Genomic DNA, 18,747 nt, shown 5'->3' on the forward strand with positions numbered 1-18,747 from the left:
ACTTTTAGAAAATCCAGCCATGTTGGTTCAGAAAAAAATGGAGCATATTTGATCCACTGGCAATGATATTTACTGGTGTGCCTCAAATTCTGAAGGATGTTTTTGTTTGTAATCAGCATTTTAATAACATACTGAAAAGAAATAAATCAAAGCGTAAGGAAAAGCTTCATATGTCCAAAACCACACTGTGCTGGAGTGTCCATCACATTTTGCAGACTATACAAAGGGTCTATAAATCTCTAAAAACTATTGTAGACCTCAAGCATACTTTCTACAAAAAGGTGTAATTTTTTTTCTCCCACACATTTTCCAGTTCTCCTGATGATTCTTGTTTCAGATACTTAAAATTCCCATTCCTTTGTTTCAAACATTTTAAATACTTTTACTTGTCACTCAGTGCCAGTCTGGTTTACCTTTCCTCTTCCCTGTGGCTTACATTGTATGTAATAGGTGGGACAGATGGCAGGATGAAAGAGAAAAACTAAGTGGTGAGGAGCAGACATGTATCTCTAGTGTCAGCAAAGGGCTGCAAGGAAGACCTGGAGCAGCCAGAAAGACTTTTAGAGAAAAACACTTTAGAGATGTAAGCTGTTCAACTTTCCTTTTCTCCCCTGTAATGCAAAGCTAACTTGCTCTGATATGTAAGATCTAACTGCTTCTGCATGTGGCTGTTATTTTGGTTTTGCTCTGATTTGTAAGATGTAACTGCTTCTGCATGTGGCTGTTATTTTGGTACAAGATGCCTTTTTCTTGTTCAGCTTTACTGGTTGTTTTTGATGTAAAGTGAAGGAAACAGACACTGCAGTCAGGAGCACAGGAGTACAAACAAGACCTGCGTATTACGTGTCCATGATGGTTTTCTAAAGAAAAAGAAATTCCGTTTACTATCAATACATTTGTGATATACTGAAGACGTTAAATGGAGTTTGAGTGATTCCTTGACTTCTGGCTCGTCTGCAGTCACATATGGCATTTGTCAGGAGCACAGGAGCAGCTGCTTCTGACCAGGTTCAAGTACAAACAAGACCTGCGTATTACGTGTCCATGATGGTTTTCTAAAGAAAAAGAAATTCCGTTTACTATCAATACATTTGTGATATACTGAAGACGTTAAATGGAGTTTGAGTGATTCCTTGACTTCTGGCTCGTGATGAACGTCATGGCTAACTCTCTTTCAAAGCTGTGAAGAATGTGGTGTTAGCTCTGTGTGGGACCTTCTTTTCCACACTGCTGAAGGTTACCACTGAAGCCTTTGCCACAGTCACACCACGCCAGCAGTTTTACACACCCATGTGATTTTCTGCAGTGGTTGTGCAATGCCATTGCTGTTATTTTTATACTGCATGAAGTAGCGCCTGGACTTTTCACTGTAATTTAAGCATTTTGCCCTTGGGGTTTTTTCATGTAAATGAAAAATGCTGTTAGCAACTCTGTACTCATGAAAATTCACATCATACCAACACCCCAGTAAGACCTTTAAAACTTTTCAAAGATTAATCTCAAGAACATTTGTTCAGAGTCACAGATATTTTCACCCTCTTCAAGACACTACTTTATGTGCTGACTCTAAATAAAAAAGACAGGTACTGAATTTCAGTTTACAGACTTCCCTCGAAACAGTAAAAGCCTAAAAATAAGGTGGCATCTGCACTATTTATTAGAGTTGTATCCAATATCCTGAGGGCTGAGAAAATCTCAGTCTTCCCTGAACTGAAAATTAGCATCTGTGCTTCTTTCCTCAGATGTTCAATTTATATCCACTAGGAACTTTGCCCTGAGTAAAACTGCTGACTGCTCTGCATGTTCTTTTATTCCACTATTAGTCACAGTCAAAATAAGAAGCTTCTTGAACGAGTATTTTCAAATACAAGGGTTTGATGGCCCTGCTTGACACATCAGGAAATACATATATAATTTTGGAACTCTGGAAATCAATAGATTCGCATTTTTCTCATCCCACAGGAAACATACTATTTTTAAGGAATGGGTGAAAAAAAGGTATGCCTGTTTACTGACGATATATATGGAGGTCTTTGCTACTCAGGTCCAAGTCCTAGCAGTTGGTTTGTAGGTTGTAGCAGTAGGTTTCAGAACCTAACACTTGGAGGCATGCGATTAGATGTAAATCTCAGTTTCCATTAGTAATATCTAGTCTTAGTGACTAGGAGCAGAACTTGGAAAATTTGAACTTTAATGGCTCAAAACACGAAGCCCACTAGAAAAAAGTTTTTAAAAAAATCAACATATCTTGCTTTAAAATGTAAGTATCGTGGCTTTGGGGATGCCATGCAATAATTGAAAAATTGCCAAAAAAATAATTGGCAATAAGGTTTCCTGACATACTAAAACAGTTACTGTGTGGTAACACCGCTTTTGAAAGCATTGTTCATGACTACCCTCCAAACCACAGGAAAACCCTGCAGGCTTGACATCATCTTCTAACTGGGTTCAATGGGTTAGCAGGGTGTGCATTCCTGACAGTGCCTCAGCTTTGCAGTACAAGTTCAGCAGAACCAGATCAGATCTGCCTACAGTGGCTTCTGTGGCTCTCCCTGTGCATTCAGAAGTCTGGGCAAAATCTTCTGCAGTTCACTGTGGCACAAAGAACATAACTGGGCACATCTACAAGTTTTAGCAACACTGACGGTGTGTAAATACAACATTAGTATGGAAGGAGTAATGTGACTGTAGTTGCTTGCACCTGGAAAAATTAATTCATCATGGAAAACATCCAGAGTTGACTGTTTTATCTCAAAAAGCTATGAAGTCATAGCTTTATAAAAGGCAATATAAAAAGCAACCATATTATGAACAGTGGGTTAAACTCTACAATGATTTACCATGGTAAATTCTTCACTTGGGCCTTTCCAGTATAGTCTTTTACATCAGACACTAATTAATTTCTACTTGATCTTTCCAAGAACAACTGTTCAGTGTGACCATTTCAATGTTCTGCCTTCAACATTTCCAACTCTTCAAGGAGAAAATAGGAGGACTTCAGTTAATGTTGCTGAAGCCTGCTTTTGTTTATCGTCAAACTCCTTAAACAAGGACAACACCACAACACCAAAGTGCTGCTTCATCTCATCCATTTGACAATCCTACTACAGCTATTATAGCTTCAGCAGGCAAGACTGCAGAGTTACCAGGCCATTCGCACCAGGTTCATTCACCGACAGTTCTTTGCTGTCACGCTGGCAATGACTGTACCAGAACAGCTCTGAGAGCTGGATCAGGGCAGTGAAACAATCTGCAACCGAGGACACCACATCCAACCGTATATACTAGGAGAGGAGCTGTTATTCTGGACTACCTTTAGTCTGCTCCTAAGTATTGAACCTCCATTAGCACCTGGAACAAATCAAAAGTATTTCCAGAAGGAATATTGCAGTTTAGTTTCATCTATAAGGCATGCATGGAAAATGGATGAGATAATGAGATTTGCTCTGAAAGCTCCATCCTGATCCTAAATAAAACATTCACATAAATGCAGCGTTTTGTTGTAATCGTTTGAACTGATAAATTATAGCTAAAGCTTGATTTAGTGTTTGCTCAACAAAAAAATAACTTGAATGACACCTAGTGGAAAGATAAGCAATAGCTGATGATTGCACAGCAACTTTGTACAGTTTGAGTAGTGAGAACAGCAAGAAGGGACGGGTTTTTATGAGAATGAGTGGGAGGAGAAAGAATTATTTGATAAAATGGGTGGAGTACAATTCCAGGAGAAGAATTTCCTAAGTGACAAGAGTTTATCTGCCAGTGTAATAATCTTTCAAGGAAAGGGGATATTTGATTAAAATAAAACTAAAACCATAATAAATGTACAGTAGGAAACAATACAATAAGCAGAATATGGACAGGATGAAATCCAGAGTCCTTCTATGTATAAATACTAAAAAGGTTTTATCAGGCTTGTTCTCTAGGGTGCTGTAGATAATAGGAACGTTTTGGCCCTGGGGCGACAGTAACTCCTGATGTGAGAAAAATCACAGGTTTTCTTCAATTCATTTCTGCAGGCAATATTCCTTGATGTGTGAAGGAATTTAATGATTGATCTTTTTTTTTTCCTTCTTTTTGCTTATTTGTACAATTCATTAATTACCGGTGACTCACATCCAGTTATAAAGAAATATTTTGGTCAGTCTGTTCTCACCAACCTATTGGAAAACATGAAAGAACAGATTCAATCAAAGTGATGAACTTAAATAAGAAGTACTTTTGCTGTCTGTTGACAATGTGATGTGGCAGGGTTTTTCAGCACTGGAAATGGAAATAGTGCTTGAGAAAGACTTCTAGGTCGAGAACAGGTCACTGACAGCAATAAAACCATCTATAAAAAATAATGCCATATTCTGCTTGAATTTCCTCTTAGCAGGTCATGTGTTTCATCTGCACATTTGGCTGTAACTTGCAGCTTTGATATTCTGAACTGCAAGGACACTAGTAATCCCCCCTATAACTTTTTTTTCCTCCCTATATAAGCAATCAGAAGCAGCACCACGTAACTGCCTCGAAAAGTCAAGGCCTCAAAAGAAAACTAACCTGGAGAAGGGTGCTTGCTGGGAGTAAGGGAGAAAGAGAGGTTTTGTTTGGGAAACAAGAGTGTTCAGAAATGCCCCTTCACTGAGGAGCCAGACAGAGCCTCTCTCATTCACCAGTTCAAATGGATTCACTCTGTGAAAAACGTATTTTCAGACTATAACGAGATTATAGCAGATTATAACTTCTTCTTCTTTCTTTTTTTTCCTTCAAATTGGCTCTTAATAAATCCTCTTAAACGAAGAATTCTCATTTGGCCTACAAAAAGTTACAGCCCTAAAATCATAAATTCAAATGCCTTGTATTTTAAGCTCTGCTTCTGCCAGATATTCCCTGCATACATTCAGTACCACACAGAGCTGAAGAAACTGGCCCACAGTCCTCATCACAAGTAACAGATTGAGAGACCTGGTGTGCCCAGCTCTTCTGCACCCATGTGGCACACAATAACCGACAGGACGCAGGACTGCCTTTGTGAGGAATACCCACAGCACAGAAATTGAGTATGGATTCCAGAGAACTCCAAGTATTTTGCATCCTTTCCAGTGCAAAAAGAGGCAGCATTTGATTTCACTGCAGAACAGGAAAATGTTTATTCTGTATGACAGCATTCCCTAAGACACATGGCTTAGATCACGCGATACAGGAAACAGGCATGAGAGAAGACACACATTTATGAAGTCTATGGTCTAGAGATAGACTTTCCAAAAAAATGAAATAATCCCTAAGATAGGATGATCTTCCCATTATCAGCAGTCCACTCACAGGTCCAGCTGTTGAACATCTGACAGGTAGATGGACTGTTCATTTCAACAAGGGAGGAATCACGTTCCTCATCTTACAGAAAAGATCAAATTTCTAATGAGGTTTGAAGTATTTTTGTCTTCTCCCTCCAGCACTGTATAAGTTAGTTTCTAAAATATTGAAAACTAGGGATACACATTAAGTAATTTTCTTAAGGAAGCTCCTAACAAACTTCAGGCTACTGGTAACTGATTAGACTTCATGAAGAAAAGTACTTTAAATAAGAGTAACAACTAAACAATAAGAATTGCTATCAGAATTATATTTAATGTCATAAACTTCCCTTCCCCCCAACAACATGCTGTAAAGAAACAACAGCTCAGAAGCAGACTCTACTGCACATCCACAGTGTCTGAAACTCACCTGGCTTTCACTTCCAAGCACAGAACACAGCTGAAAGCCTGTCCCCAGAACAACACACTAAACCAGAACTGGCCTGAATGAAACACCAGATCCACAACACGCTGGGTTTCCAAAAGTCAGCTGCTATGCTAATTCTGGAGTGTTCATGTTTGGTAGCTAAAGCAAAGGAAAACTTATTTCAATTCTATTTCAAAATTTCACATACAAAAAAAAAAGTGGTAACAAAATCCTATTTTTGTTTTTCTGTTACACAATCATGGCATTCTTCACTTAGATGAACAGATAAATGCATATTATAAGCTTGTATCATCCTGAATTACTGGCTTTCCAGCCAAGTAAGACACAGACTGTGTTGTGTTCTATTGTAAGATGTCACATTGCTATTATTCAGCAGTTTATATTCTTCAGCAAGTGGAATGTGAAGAAATTTGCAGGATCATAGTCCTCTCGTGAGCTCTACACAGCTCTGGTGACTGAGAGGAAAGGCTGTGTGTGCCCAAGGCCCCCCATGTAGGCTGTGCTGATTAAGGGGAGCCATGCTGACCGTGATAGCGAGCCTTTCCCCAGGCACTTTCCCTGACTATTCTGGAACTCATTTCTAAGCTCCAAACCAAACTAGGATGTTACAAATAAATTATATTCCACAAAATATCACAAGAACCAAAGCAGGAATTGATCCACTGATCCATACACATGTACCCTTCCGCACACCCAAGGCTGTGTCAGAGTTGTTCTGGCTCAAGTACACCTGCATTGCTCCACAGCACAGGGTACAGCTCCTTCCCAGCCTCTTCACACACGATATGTTCTCCAAATCCCTCATCACCACAAAAACCTTCCTTCCACTTGTTGGCTTAAGCTTTTTTGAACACAGGTGACCAGAATTACATACAGTATTTTGGGTGACTATTGACCACTATCATAACATAATAGCATTAAAATTTCTGTATCTTTTAATGATCTCATCTGACTAATACAAGTTATTTTGATACCACAGTGTGTTTTTACAAATTTTACTTCATCAGTAGAAAGGCATCAATCACACCTGGCTTTGACTGAAAAAAGAGAACTCTGTTTCACGGGCTAACTTTAGCTCACCCGTATCTTGCTTGGGCCTGCACGTGTCAGTAGCTGAAGCTCAACCTAACTTTTATACCTGTAGATAATTACAGCTGAGAAAAAAAACCAAAACAACAGGTTTAAGGGGGGAAATGCAATAAAAATAAAAATAAAAAGCAATTTAAAAAATTCAAAAGCATTTCCTCTTGTCTGCAGAAAATACAGAAATGCTCCAAGCACTATATGCCATGACACGTCAACCACATCTAGCATCTTCCAAGGGGAATGGTTTCCTATTATGCACAGGAAAACACCCATCTTCTTTAAACCATTTCCTTACTGACTCAGAAGTCAGCCTCAGTTGCTGTATGTAGACCAGCACTTTACCAAGCAGAGAGAGAGGAATCAAGAGGGAATAAATAAGGGTAAGTGCCAGTCAGGCACCTCATCAACTCTTCCTTTCTGCATTTTTGCCACAGTTCTTCTTTCTACTGTTCATTTCTTGCTGTTCAAATATTGCATCAGAAGAGATTGACTTTTCTGTAGAAATACAGAAAGCTAAAGATTTTATTCCAAAAATCTAAACCTCAAGAGTAATCCTGAGAAAGAAATAGCTGTGTTGTACTGCATTTAGAAACACCCAAATGAATCGTACTCATCAGAGATCGTCTTTTCTATAGACTTTTTTCAGTCAGATGACATAGTCTGTCCTTTTAAGATGCCACTTGGGAAAAAACAGCTCTAGGAGATTTCATGAAAAGTAATTGATGAGTATCTAGATTGAGACCAAAGATATTCAGACTAACTACTTGCTAACAAAGACATAGGAGATTGTTAGGATTAATATTTCAGCTTCTCTGCGATGAAGTTTATAATTCTACATAGCATTAATCCAATTTAAAATATAGGAATGTAATATTTAGATCAGGAATCCAAACCTGCCTAACTTTATTTTGAAAAGCTAACTACATAATCCTAATAAGTAAATTGAAGCAAATGAATTTAAAAGAAAATAACTCATTTTTTCCTACAATTTTAGTCTTCATTAAACAAAACTTCCTAGAGAAAAAAACCAGTCTCAGCTTATTTTAAGTTTTTAAGAGGAAAGCTCTTTTTCTTTTAAGTTCTAAAATATCTCTACACTTAAAAATATTATTTTGAAGAAATGTTCTTCCAAATGCCATTCTACATTGGTGGAAGTTAAGCTCATTACTTTAGCACGTAAAAACCTCATTTACTCTGTACTTGTTGTTAACCTGGCTGCTATTCCTCAGGCTTTGTTGAGTCCAACTTTAAAATTTTACTCAATGTGCTTCCAATGCTTGGCTGCAAACAAAGTTATACGACTGTTTTCAACTTCTTCAGGTTAAAAAGCAATTTTCTTTAAGTGTATAGTGTATAAAAACCCAACACTTTTTGCAGTATCTGGCATTCTTTAAACAGAATCCAAGGCAATATACAGTCAGATATTTTTGCTTCAATACTTGTTGCAAATGAATTTGGGAAAAAAAAAAAAGAAGAAAACAGATTTTAATTATGGAATGTATTAAAATGATAAAGAAAGATGGTTTCAAACTGGAAATTCCCCAGCCTGTGCAAGGGAGTTGGTATTTCAAAGTCCAATCCGGTCCCAAGGCTAGCTATGTATTTTTAAATGCTGAGAAGCAGTAGGACATACAGGCAGGGAATAGCTTTAGAGGCTTTAAGCTGCCAAATAGAAGGGACTGAGATGGAAGCCTAGTGGGAGCCACTCTCCAGAAGTGGGAATGCCATAGCAAAAGGGATAATTATCTGCTAGCCCAAAGCACAGTTATCTAATCCTTAAAAGACAAGCAGGGCCAGATACACAAAATTTCCGATTCTCTATTAATCCAAATCTTAAACTGCATGTTCTCAGAGATGCATAAAGGTACAATGCAGCAAAAAATAACTTCTTGCTACATAAAAATATGTATTTCCCAGTTAGAATCATCATACTCTCAGTAAGAAGATTTTCAGACATTTACAATTATTCAATTTTGAAAACTTGACTGGAACACACAATTTTTACACTAGACCTATGAAGATACAGAACTAGAATCAGAATCTTTGCCTAAAACTAACCTAGTTTTTACCATTGTCTCCAGTTGACGTTCGGCTCCAGAACTTCGAACAATAATATATTTTGTACAATTATGAAGGGAAAGCAATGAACTCGGGACAAAATGGAAGCACTGTGCTCGATCCCAGTCGCATTTATGCTACTTAATGTCAGGAAGAATGGCTCTGGGGGAAACAGAGAGAGCTAAAGATTTTCTTCCAAAACCCTAGGCCTCAAGAGTGATCATGAGAAAGAAATAGCTGTGTTGTAGTTCTGCATTTAGAAGCATGTTAATGAACCATACTTATCAATTATTATTCTTATTCTCTGGGCAGTTGAAGCATGAACAAGACCGAATTCATCACTGTTGCGGGATTGGCCATAACATTGCTGTTCCACATGACTCAAACTGAAGTCTGTCCTCCCTCCTGCAAATGTAAGTCCCTGGGAGAGATGAGGGGCTTGCTTGTAGACTGCAGCTCAAGGAAGCTGACGGAAGTGCCTGCCTTGCCCGTTAACACCAAGAGGCTTTATCTGCACAACAACAGCCTGGCCTCGGTTCCTCCTGGTGCCCTGGACAGCTTGCGCAGCCTGGAGGAAGTGAAAATATTTGACAACCCTTGGAACTGTGACTGTCATATTCTGTATCTAAAACTCTGGTTAGAAGACATCTCTGCACCCTCCATTGCAAACATTAGATGCGCGACCCCGGCTCCCGTGAGGATGAAGCCCTTGATGCAGCTGACTGGGAACGAGCTGAGGATTTGTAAGAGGTTTCTCCCAATCAAGTGTCTTGAGTTCTTTTGGCGAGACCTAGTTTTAATTGCTGGAGCAATAATTACACTTATTTTAGCAGCATGGGCTCTGAAATTCTTGAAAAAGCTGGTCTGCCAAATAAACCTAAGCCAATATGCCTACAGGCGCTACCTGCTGGGGAGGCGTACCTCCAAAAACCACAAGATACAATGAGCTGTTCACGACCGCTAGCTTGAACAAAAACATCGAGCTATTCTACCACAAAAACGCACATGCGCTGGCAACACTCGTTTTAATGGTGAACGTGCTACAAGCAGATCCCAGGGTTCAAAGTCTGGTTCCTCAGATAGGCAAGTTTGATTTAATTTCCTTTCAAAAATAAGGTTGGTGATGTACTGACAGGCAAGCTTCATTCTGCTGCTGTCTACTCATTTGAAAGCAGTTTCTAAATTTAAAAAAGATCATTTAACTTAGCATTTTTGCACTGAAAGCTCTTATAGCAAGAAGATTTACATCCCCAAATCCTACACTTATATGGAGAACAACAACGATTGTACTATGTCAGTAATTCTTTTCTTACTCAGAAGCTGTGTGAGTTTGCAACCTGTTACCCCCTCACAGCATGCCAATGGGCTTGGCAGGGCCGTTCTTGTGTGCGACCAAAATCAGCCATCTCTTCCTCAGGTTCAGGAGTTTCCTGCTAGCAAAACCACTGTGATTATATAGGCCAGCCACTGAATGTATCCCTTTTTGTATATGTTTAAAGATGGACTGGTAATGAGATTATAATCAGTAAAAATAATTCTAAATGCTGTTGAATTTCCTAGACAGTGAACAATAAAAAAGCATTCTATGTGAAATTGAAATAATGGATGCGTATTTAATATTCATACTAACCCAAGTCTGATCTCTTTCACAGTTCTATACATTCCTGATTAAAATCTTAAGATATTTCCAGACTCTGACTTCCAGTTTTACTAATGACATTTGATACACCAGTTTTAATGCAACAGCTTTGAAGAGGGCGTACTCTTTTCCCTTCTCTTCTTGTGCCCCCATAGAATCATAGGATGTATTGGGTTGGAAGGGACCTTTAAAGATCATCCAGTCCAACCCCTGCAGTGAGCAGGGACATTGTTACCAGATCAGGTTGCTCAGAGACCCACCAAGCCTGACCTTGAATATCTCCAGGGATGGGGTCTTCACCTCCTCTCTGGACATCCTGTGCCAGTGATCTACCACCCTGCTCCAGCACTTCAATGTCCTTCTTGTGTTGGGGACTCCAAGGCTGGACGCAGTATCCAGGTGAGGTCTCACCAGAGCACAGCAGAGGGGCAGAATCACCTCCCTGGCCCTGCTGGCCACACTTCTTGTGACGCAGCCCAGGATGGGGTTGGCCTTTTGGGCAGCAGATGCACATTGGTGGCTCATGTTCAGCTTTTCATCCTCTAGTACCCCCAGATCCTTTTCCTCAGGGCTGCTTTCCAGCACATCATCTCCCAGCCTGTATCAGTGACAAGGATTGATCTGACCCAGGTGCAGGACCCTGCACTTGGCCTTGTTATTATCCATCTTTTGTTGAACATAGAACTACAGTGTCCAAGTGCAGCACTTTAGGTCTTTTAAAAACCTCCTTTGGTTTTAATGTATTAATAGTTAGTAGCTTATAGTCACTTGAATCTCTCTGACCTATCACTGAGATTGTGGTGGTCCTGAAAGCCCAGTAGAATCTGGGGATAAATTCTCTCTGAAGTGTTCATGGGTTTCATTCGGACTGTTCATACTAAAGGCTAAGTACAGCTTTGTTCTTGGTAATAAAATACATTGCAAAGTTAACAAGCTTGTATCGTATTTACCATTTTGCCAAGCAGCATAAAAGGATTCAGATTTAGTGCCCAAGCCTTAGCCCTGACCCAGAATATTTAAGTATGCAGAAAATGAGTAATACAAAGTACTGTTTTTCCTGAGAAGTTAAAACCCAGCTGTCACATAATGACAGTAATTTTCCACCTTAGTTGCGCAGCTACTGCTTGCACTGACCAGATGTGCAACTGCAGTAAGAGCTGCTAGAATAACTCATTCGATAAAGCGTCAAATAGCAAGACCAAGAATAATCACAGCCTAATGGGGCTAGTAACAAATAGAAACTCCTCCAGGTGAATAGGTAATTCATTTTGTTATTGAACTTGTAGACATATACTGTAAGAACTAAATACTAATTGAGTCTACAAAACATGTAGAATGGCAGTGAGATAAGCTTACTAGTTGGTCTAAGCTACCACACTTGTACTCTTTTAAGATAAACTAGTTAGCCAACATACATGCATACATTCTCATACAAGTGTTATGTGTAAATGCACTGTTTTGGGAATTACTAAAATAGCCCTTGAGGCTTCACAAAACTGCTGTTTTTCTTGGACTCTCAATGTCCACACACTTACATGTTGTGATTTATACCCGAGTGACACAGTTTTGTTACTTCGGCCTGCCAACGGGAGAAATTCACTACACTGAAAAATAAACAATTCCTATCTAATTACTCCTTCGATACTGCTAAGTTTATGGTAATGCTTAGTAATGCTAAGTTCATCTTAGTAATGCTGTTTATCTCAATGCCTTTTCTCTTTAGAGCACTGCACAAAATTTTCAAAAGCACTTGGAGTCTGTTGCTAGCACCCATGTAACTATTTTGCTATTACATTGACTCCAATTAAATTTAGATCACACTCAATAATGTGTGTGTGACAACAAATTGCTTTGGTTGCATAATGGCCACACGGGTGCTATTTATACTGAACTCCTTCCCAGGGGCAGTTTGCTCCCTGACAAACCCTTCCCCAGTGGCACATTCTCAGTTTATCCGAACTATTGCCTGTGGGCAGCAGCACTGATGTCGCTTTAGCAGGCACACAGCTACTGACTGACGTGGCAAGTTCATTTTAGGCAAAAATAAATCTGAGGTACCTGACAGAGGTTCATTCAGATTTCCTTTGGCTTTGCCCATGACTTTTTTTGACCACCACCCAATTCTTTAAAAACTTATAGTTATTATAGTTGAACGGCACTGTTTTACACAAGTACATTCTCTGGGAAAAGTGGATGCAGACCTCTTCCCTCTGAAGAGCACTAAGAAACAGGGCTAAGGAAACCCAGAGAATTCCTCTTAGTTCAGGGGGAAAAAATGATGCAAAGCCCAGTCTTAAATGGCCTTGATTTAAAGGGAGGGAAGTGTCAGCAGGGATGGATTACAGGCTCCCTTTTCCTGGAAAAAGCCAAAAGGTTTTTGTCTTTGATAGTAATAATTTTTTTTTGCTAGGATTTATATATTACCTCTTATGACCACAGAGAAGGACTATGGAACCTGACACATCCACATAAAATCTACATTTACCACCCATTCATATCAGCAGCAGTGCAAAGTAGTGGAAGAACATGGCAATCACCACAACATAAAAGGTTGTATTCAAGACAGCAGAGCACTTAGAAGCAAGGGTATATTTGACTTCCCTGAGTCTGCAAGGCAACTGCAAAACCTGGTAACTTAATTTTCAGGTGCACTTACCAAAAGCTGAATTATTGGAAAGACTAAAACTAAAATAGCAGCAATTACAACCTGAAGGAAAAGGGCAACTGGAGTCCATAAAAGAACACAAATTGTGCACAACAGAACCTCAGAGCCCCTGAAGTGATTCCTTTAACTTTAGGAACAGCTCTGGCGGGCAGACAGCTCTGAAACTGGATCAACATTGTCACCTAGTGGCTGCCAGACACTGCCAGTGAGAAAAACGCCTCGAAGCTGTCACCCTTTCATACCAAGACCTCAGTAATGGGATGTGATGGAGTGATTTTCCAAACAAGCTACCAATTACCGTTAGCTCTTTCTAGAGTCTTCATGCAGGTCTTCTGTCATGAGTGTCAGGTGATGAAAGGCGTAAATGGTTTTCTTTTGACAGAAATCTAAAGTTACTATACTTTTGGACATGGGCAATACAATCTCCATTATATATATATATATACACACATACATACACACAATCTCACTGTGTTTAATCATTTTTAGACCTGCCTTAAATTTTCTGGTACTACAACTCTCAAAGATAGAGCTCAGTCTTTATATTAAAACTTGACATATGTTGTATTTCTTCTGCTCTCTCAAAGAGCTTTAATGTGACTTAGGATTTGACTAACCACTTTGGTACTATTGCTTCATCCTATCAGGGTGTCATAATACATAAAGAACAAAAAAACTGTAAAGGAAGTAATTAAAACAAAGTCTTGTAATCAAAGAAAACAGCACTTAGTGTTTGGATTTTTTCCTACCATTCCTCCCCTATTTCTGAAAATCTTCAACAGGTCATTCTGAGACAAATTGCTTCAAAAAAGAAGAAACCTCAAAGTCAGTCAAAAATTAAAATGTAAAAATCTGTGGCAATCTGTTAGTTATCTTCAATAAAGAAAGAAAAATGTTTTCAGATATATTTCAAATCTAGAAATTATGATCTATTGTTGTATTTTGCATAAAAACACACTTCTTTTTCTTGAGCAGCTTCTTGGAGTAGAGATTCTTGATATTTTTAAGGGCCAAGCACTTGCCACGTGTACGTCCCCCCACTCCCCATTTGAGAAAATCCCCTGCTGTAAAGGTAATATTGAGCCAAAGGATATAATAAGAAGTCTATGTTTATATAAAATAATAAACAAAACCATAATATATTTAGCCGAGGAGCAACATTTTAAGGTTTTCACATAGTTTCTTTAAACCAGAGCTGACTGCTTGCCAGTCTCATTAGATATAACTGAACTGCGTGATGTAGCTATTGTATATTCACGAATACATTTATCTTTCCACACTTGACTCTGTACCACATGAGTCTGAACCTGCAAAAGTAGCAATAAAGGCACAAAGACTGAACTGCCACATCTGCATTCACATCTGCACTGAAAAACTGTTTCAGCTGTGACACTAAGAACGTCCATGTCGAAGGAACGAGTGTGCTGACAGAAGCCGCAAACTTCCTCATTATCTGTTTCTATCATGACAACGAGTGTAATTGAGGAACACATTTATTAACTTCAATTAGTAGGTGTATTTTTGTTCTTTTAATTTCATTGTGGATTTCTTTAGAATATAGCCCAAGTTTGGCTAATAAAGTACTAAGACTTCTGTTTCCCAACGCAGAGATACCACAGATAAACAGTTAAGAGGGAGCACAAGACATCACCCTGCACCAGAGGCCATTGAATACCAGGTGGGGATTTGATTTGTCAAAATTTTGCAAGCAGGCATTGGCAAAATCTGTAATATTCTACTTAAATACCTTTGAAGTATGTTAATAATGTAACAGCGCTGGTGAACTTCAGATTTAATAATGTATCCCATGGAAATACAAAAAAGGATTCACCAGCTTTTGGGGCCCAATGTAACCATGTATTTGACTGCATCTTAACTCCAAGCATACAAATTAATTCCATTGACTCTGTCCAGATCAAAATCTTTAAGAGCAGAAACAAATCTCAGGTAATGCAGAAATTGAGAACAGCTGAGCAAAATGAGCATGCTATTTAAATCAGTGAAATGCTGCCATTGGCGTTGGAAAGGCAGACGTTTGCTGTAGTGCTGGGTGCTGATTAAAGAGTCAGGGTACAGCAGATAGACTAATGGAGGTCTGCAGCCAGGTCTCTGCCTGCCTTCTCTCAAACTGCACGCTTCTTTCCTTCAGTTGTGTCCCTTTTCAAGTGCATTCAGGTATAAAAATCAATTCTTTGTCTAGCTGTACTGCCACGAGATGGGATGCATGAGCTATAGGACTTTATGTGCAGGAATGAGCTACAGTTTAACTCGCTGAAACCTCTGGTTTTATCATGGGTAATTTTTACAGTATCGACAACAGGCATGCTACTTTTTGATAGATTTATAATATTCTTCGCTTTTACAGTGTTTTTCAGGAAGAAAATAGGTTCCTATATATATATTCAAGCATATATGTGTGAATACGCATATGTACAAGTACATATATACACACATGTATAACAGACATAAATATACATATTCCAAAAACATACTCAGATATCTTATATGCCCTTACTAAGATTAAAATATCTAGCCTGATATCATCAAGTGTTTTACAATCGTGATTTCATTTTATTACGTCAACACTAAAACATCACTAAGCCGAAAAGAAAAACAATGAGATTGAGTTAACAAATGCAAAAAACAGTAACATAAGGAGGACAATTTACACTGCATAAAACCGATTCCTAAATTAAATGCATCAGCTCTGAAAAGAAGACTTGGGTGCTATCAAAACCTTTACCTAATTGCTGTACAGCACCACCATTTTTAACGGCCCAAATCTCTTAGAATAACTGAAGTTCCCTCAGCAATCTGTACCAGGGAAAGGAAAAGTTACCATCAAGAAATCCAACTACTGTGATAAATACCAGGGGATCTCAAACAGACACGTGGAGGTTGTGAAGACACAGATTAGAAGAGATCTGATAAATTTACAGGTACTACATTAATCTCACTCTGAAGAATAAAAAGTCAGCAAGCTATGCAGATTTCCAGGTGGTTCTTACTGAGTCTTTAGCACTTCAAGCAATATTTCAGTCCCAGGGCAACTGGTTAATCCTCAGCCCATGCGCACACTGCTGCTCTGTGGGATTCTGGTTGCGCTTGAAATGCAAGAGAGGAATACTAACGAGCATACATACTGTTCAAAGGTATTTCACTTATTCCTCTTGCCCTAAAATTCTCAGGGTGCATCTGCAATCTACAAGATGAGAGAGGTCAACAAACAACTGAAGAAACCGCACAGATATCTGAAACTAGAGAATTGGCCTGTGATGATTCGTCAAGTAAACCTGGCTGTGAGGAACCAAGGGTTTTAGTTTCATCAGCAACTCTTTGGTGTTTGAAACTGTGATTAAAAAATCTGTCCTATTAATTTGCATGGTTTCTGAAGTGGCATGTCTCCTCATACACTCTTTGAGATAAAACCCATGCAATGACTGGCTTTCATTCTCTATAGAATAGGGACAAGGAAAGCGGATGGGTGACTAAGATTGATAAAAGCCTTTAGAAACTAAGCAGAGGAGAATTTGCTTTGCATTCATCCAGAAGATGATTAAGCTATGTATATTAATATAGTATTTCAAACAACAATAAAGCCAGTATGCACAACTGAGACATCTGAAAGGAAATTGCAAATTATGGCTTCTAATGCATAACTTGGAAAACTTCATGAATGCAATTGATTATTTTTATTATTAGCCCATTCTGAAACTTGGCTGATAACAAATTCAACACTCACATTGGGTAACAAACACATCACACGACAAATTCATACACTTTGCTGAACAACTGCATAATAGAAGCTATTTCATTGCCAGGAATCACCCATGAAGGAGACATAAAAGATTTTCTCAGAGCAAGGCTGGGCTCTGCAAGGTTACAAAGAGAAGTGCTCGGTAAAAATTCTTGGTTGGAGAAGTTTCTGATTGCAAATTCATCCCTGTTTGTTGCTCAGCAACTTCCTTACAACTTAAGAGTTTCACTGCCACTTGTGCCAGCACAGCAGGAGACCACCAGGGTAAAAGCAAAGTTTCTGGTAGGATAGGCCACAAGCGATACAAGGTCTATGTGGCATCATCTGTCAAGACTCCAGGAGTCTTCTAAGTGCTGCGACCACTGCAGTTTTGAGGGACAAATAGTTGAGTGTGGAAAAAACAAGTGCGTAAGGCTCATCAAGAAAATCCCATTGTAAAACTCTGGGGCTTCCCAATTAATCACAATTTTTACCATCACCTTAAAAAGCATCTTTATCTATAGGCTGCTGCCCAATTCTTACACAGAACACAGACATGGAAAAGAGAGGCTGTCATGTACAGCAAGAATACCTGTTGGCTCGTGACAGTCCTCAGAACACCCATTTGTCTCAGCCCTCTGCAAACGAATTAAAAGGGCTACACCACAGCCACAGAAAGGACAAAATTGTGTCTCTCCTGTAAACATTAAACACTCAGGTAACTTTCTGCCAAAAAGGCTTTAGAACATAAATGAAAAATAAACCTACTAATATTTTAACTGGCAACATTGGACACTGCTAACTTTAAAGAGAACGTTCTAGACACAAATATGCTTAAATCAGCATGTCCTTCATTTTAGACTGGATTAATAAACAGTGTATTATCACAAAATTCTTCTGGTTAAAACGCAGACCACTTTTTGTGTAAAAACACACCCCATAACACTGCAGGCTACGCTGCTCAGCAGACTCAGACAGACAGCCTGGCCTGTGGTAAACTGAAATCTAAGACCTCTTCAGGATTCTGCAGTCTGTGTTCTACAGAGAATGAAAGCCAGGGCCAAATGATTACAAACATAGGTGAAATTTTAAAAAGTTTTTAACCTCAAACAGTATAAAAAATATTATAAGATGGGAAGAAGAGTAATTTGCCCCCATAAACTCAAGAGTCACAAAATATGTATGACTTGGTATGTACAACCAAGAATTTATCCATCAAGTATATGGGGCCATGTCAGGTAACGGTGAGTATGGTAACAAGACTTTAAGTCTTAAAAAAACCCCAAAACAATCCACTTACCAACAAATAAGCACTTCTTACTTTGTATACATTATATTTACTATAAAAAGCAAACTTTTAACTATTTAGCAGATACCTCTTTTTAAAAAGCAATGTTACTACTGTTGTTATTCTGAAGAAATCAATCTGTTCAAACTGATTCAGCTGTAAAATTAGCAGACTAGAAAACCATCAAGGAACACAAATGCTTAAATATTCTTTTAACCGAAACCTAACCAAAGAAAGTTTATACCACGTAAGGAGCATTAACACATCAAATAACAAGCTTGCATTATCAATACAAGCAATAAATGTTCAAAAAAAAATCACCAAAAGATGTATTTTGGAACACAGCATGAACAATGCACCCACAAGCCATAATTCAAGTCATCTTAGTTTTCATGAATGATTTTAGCAACTGTTTCACATCCACACCAGAAGTTACTAAGAACTAACGCTTGCTACTGCATAGAATTACAATCATCTATAAATTTATGGAATCATTGCAAAGTTACAAAGTATACTTTGAATCCCTACCCTCTGCTTCTTCAACTACT

General features: G+C 38.7%; 1 protein-coding gene across 1 annotated transcript; it reads left to right on the forward strand.

Moving 5' to 3' along the window:
• The first annotated feature begins 9,190 nt into the window (after nucleotides 1-9,190).
• GP9 (glycoprotein IX (platelet)) lies at nucleotides 9,191-9,817 on the forward strand. Its single transcript, XM_010182727.1, has one exon. It carries the CDS (start codon nucleotides 9,191-9,193, stop codon nucleotides 9,815-9,817), a length of 627 nt encoding a protein of 208 aa, XP_010181029.1.
• The last annotated feature ends 8,930 nt before the right edge of the window (nucleotides 9,818-18,747 follow it).

Source organism: Mesitornis unicolor, unplaced genomic scaffold (assembly GCF_000695765.1).
Source record: "Mesitornis unicolor isolate BGI_N332 unplaced genomic scaffold, ASM69576v1 scaffold8424, whole genome shotgun sequence".
Taxonomy (NCBI): Eukaryota; Metazoa; Chordata; class Aves; order Mesitornithiformes; family Mesitornithidae; genus Mesitornis; species Mesitornis unicolor.

Bases quoted from the DNA above. Each gene is read 5' to 3' on its own strand.
- GP9 (XM_010182727.1), top strand. From the start codon at position 9,191: ATGAACAAGACCGAATTCATCACTGTTGCGGGATTGGCCATAACATTG.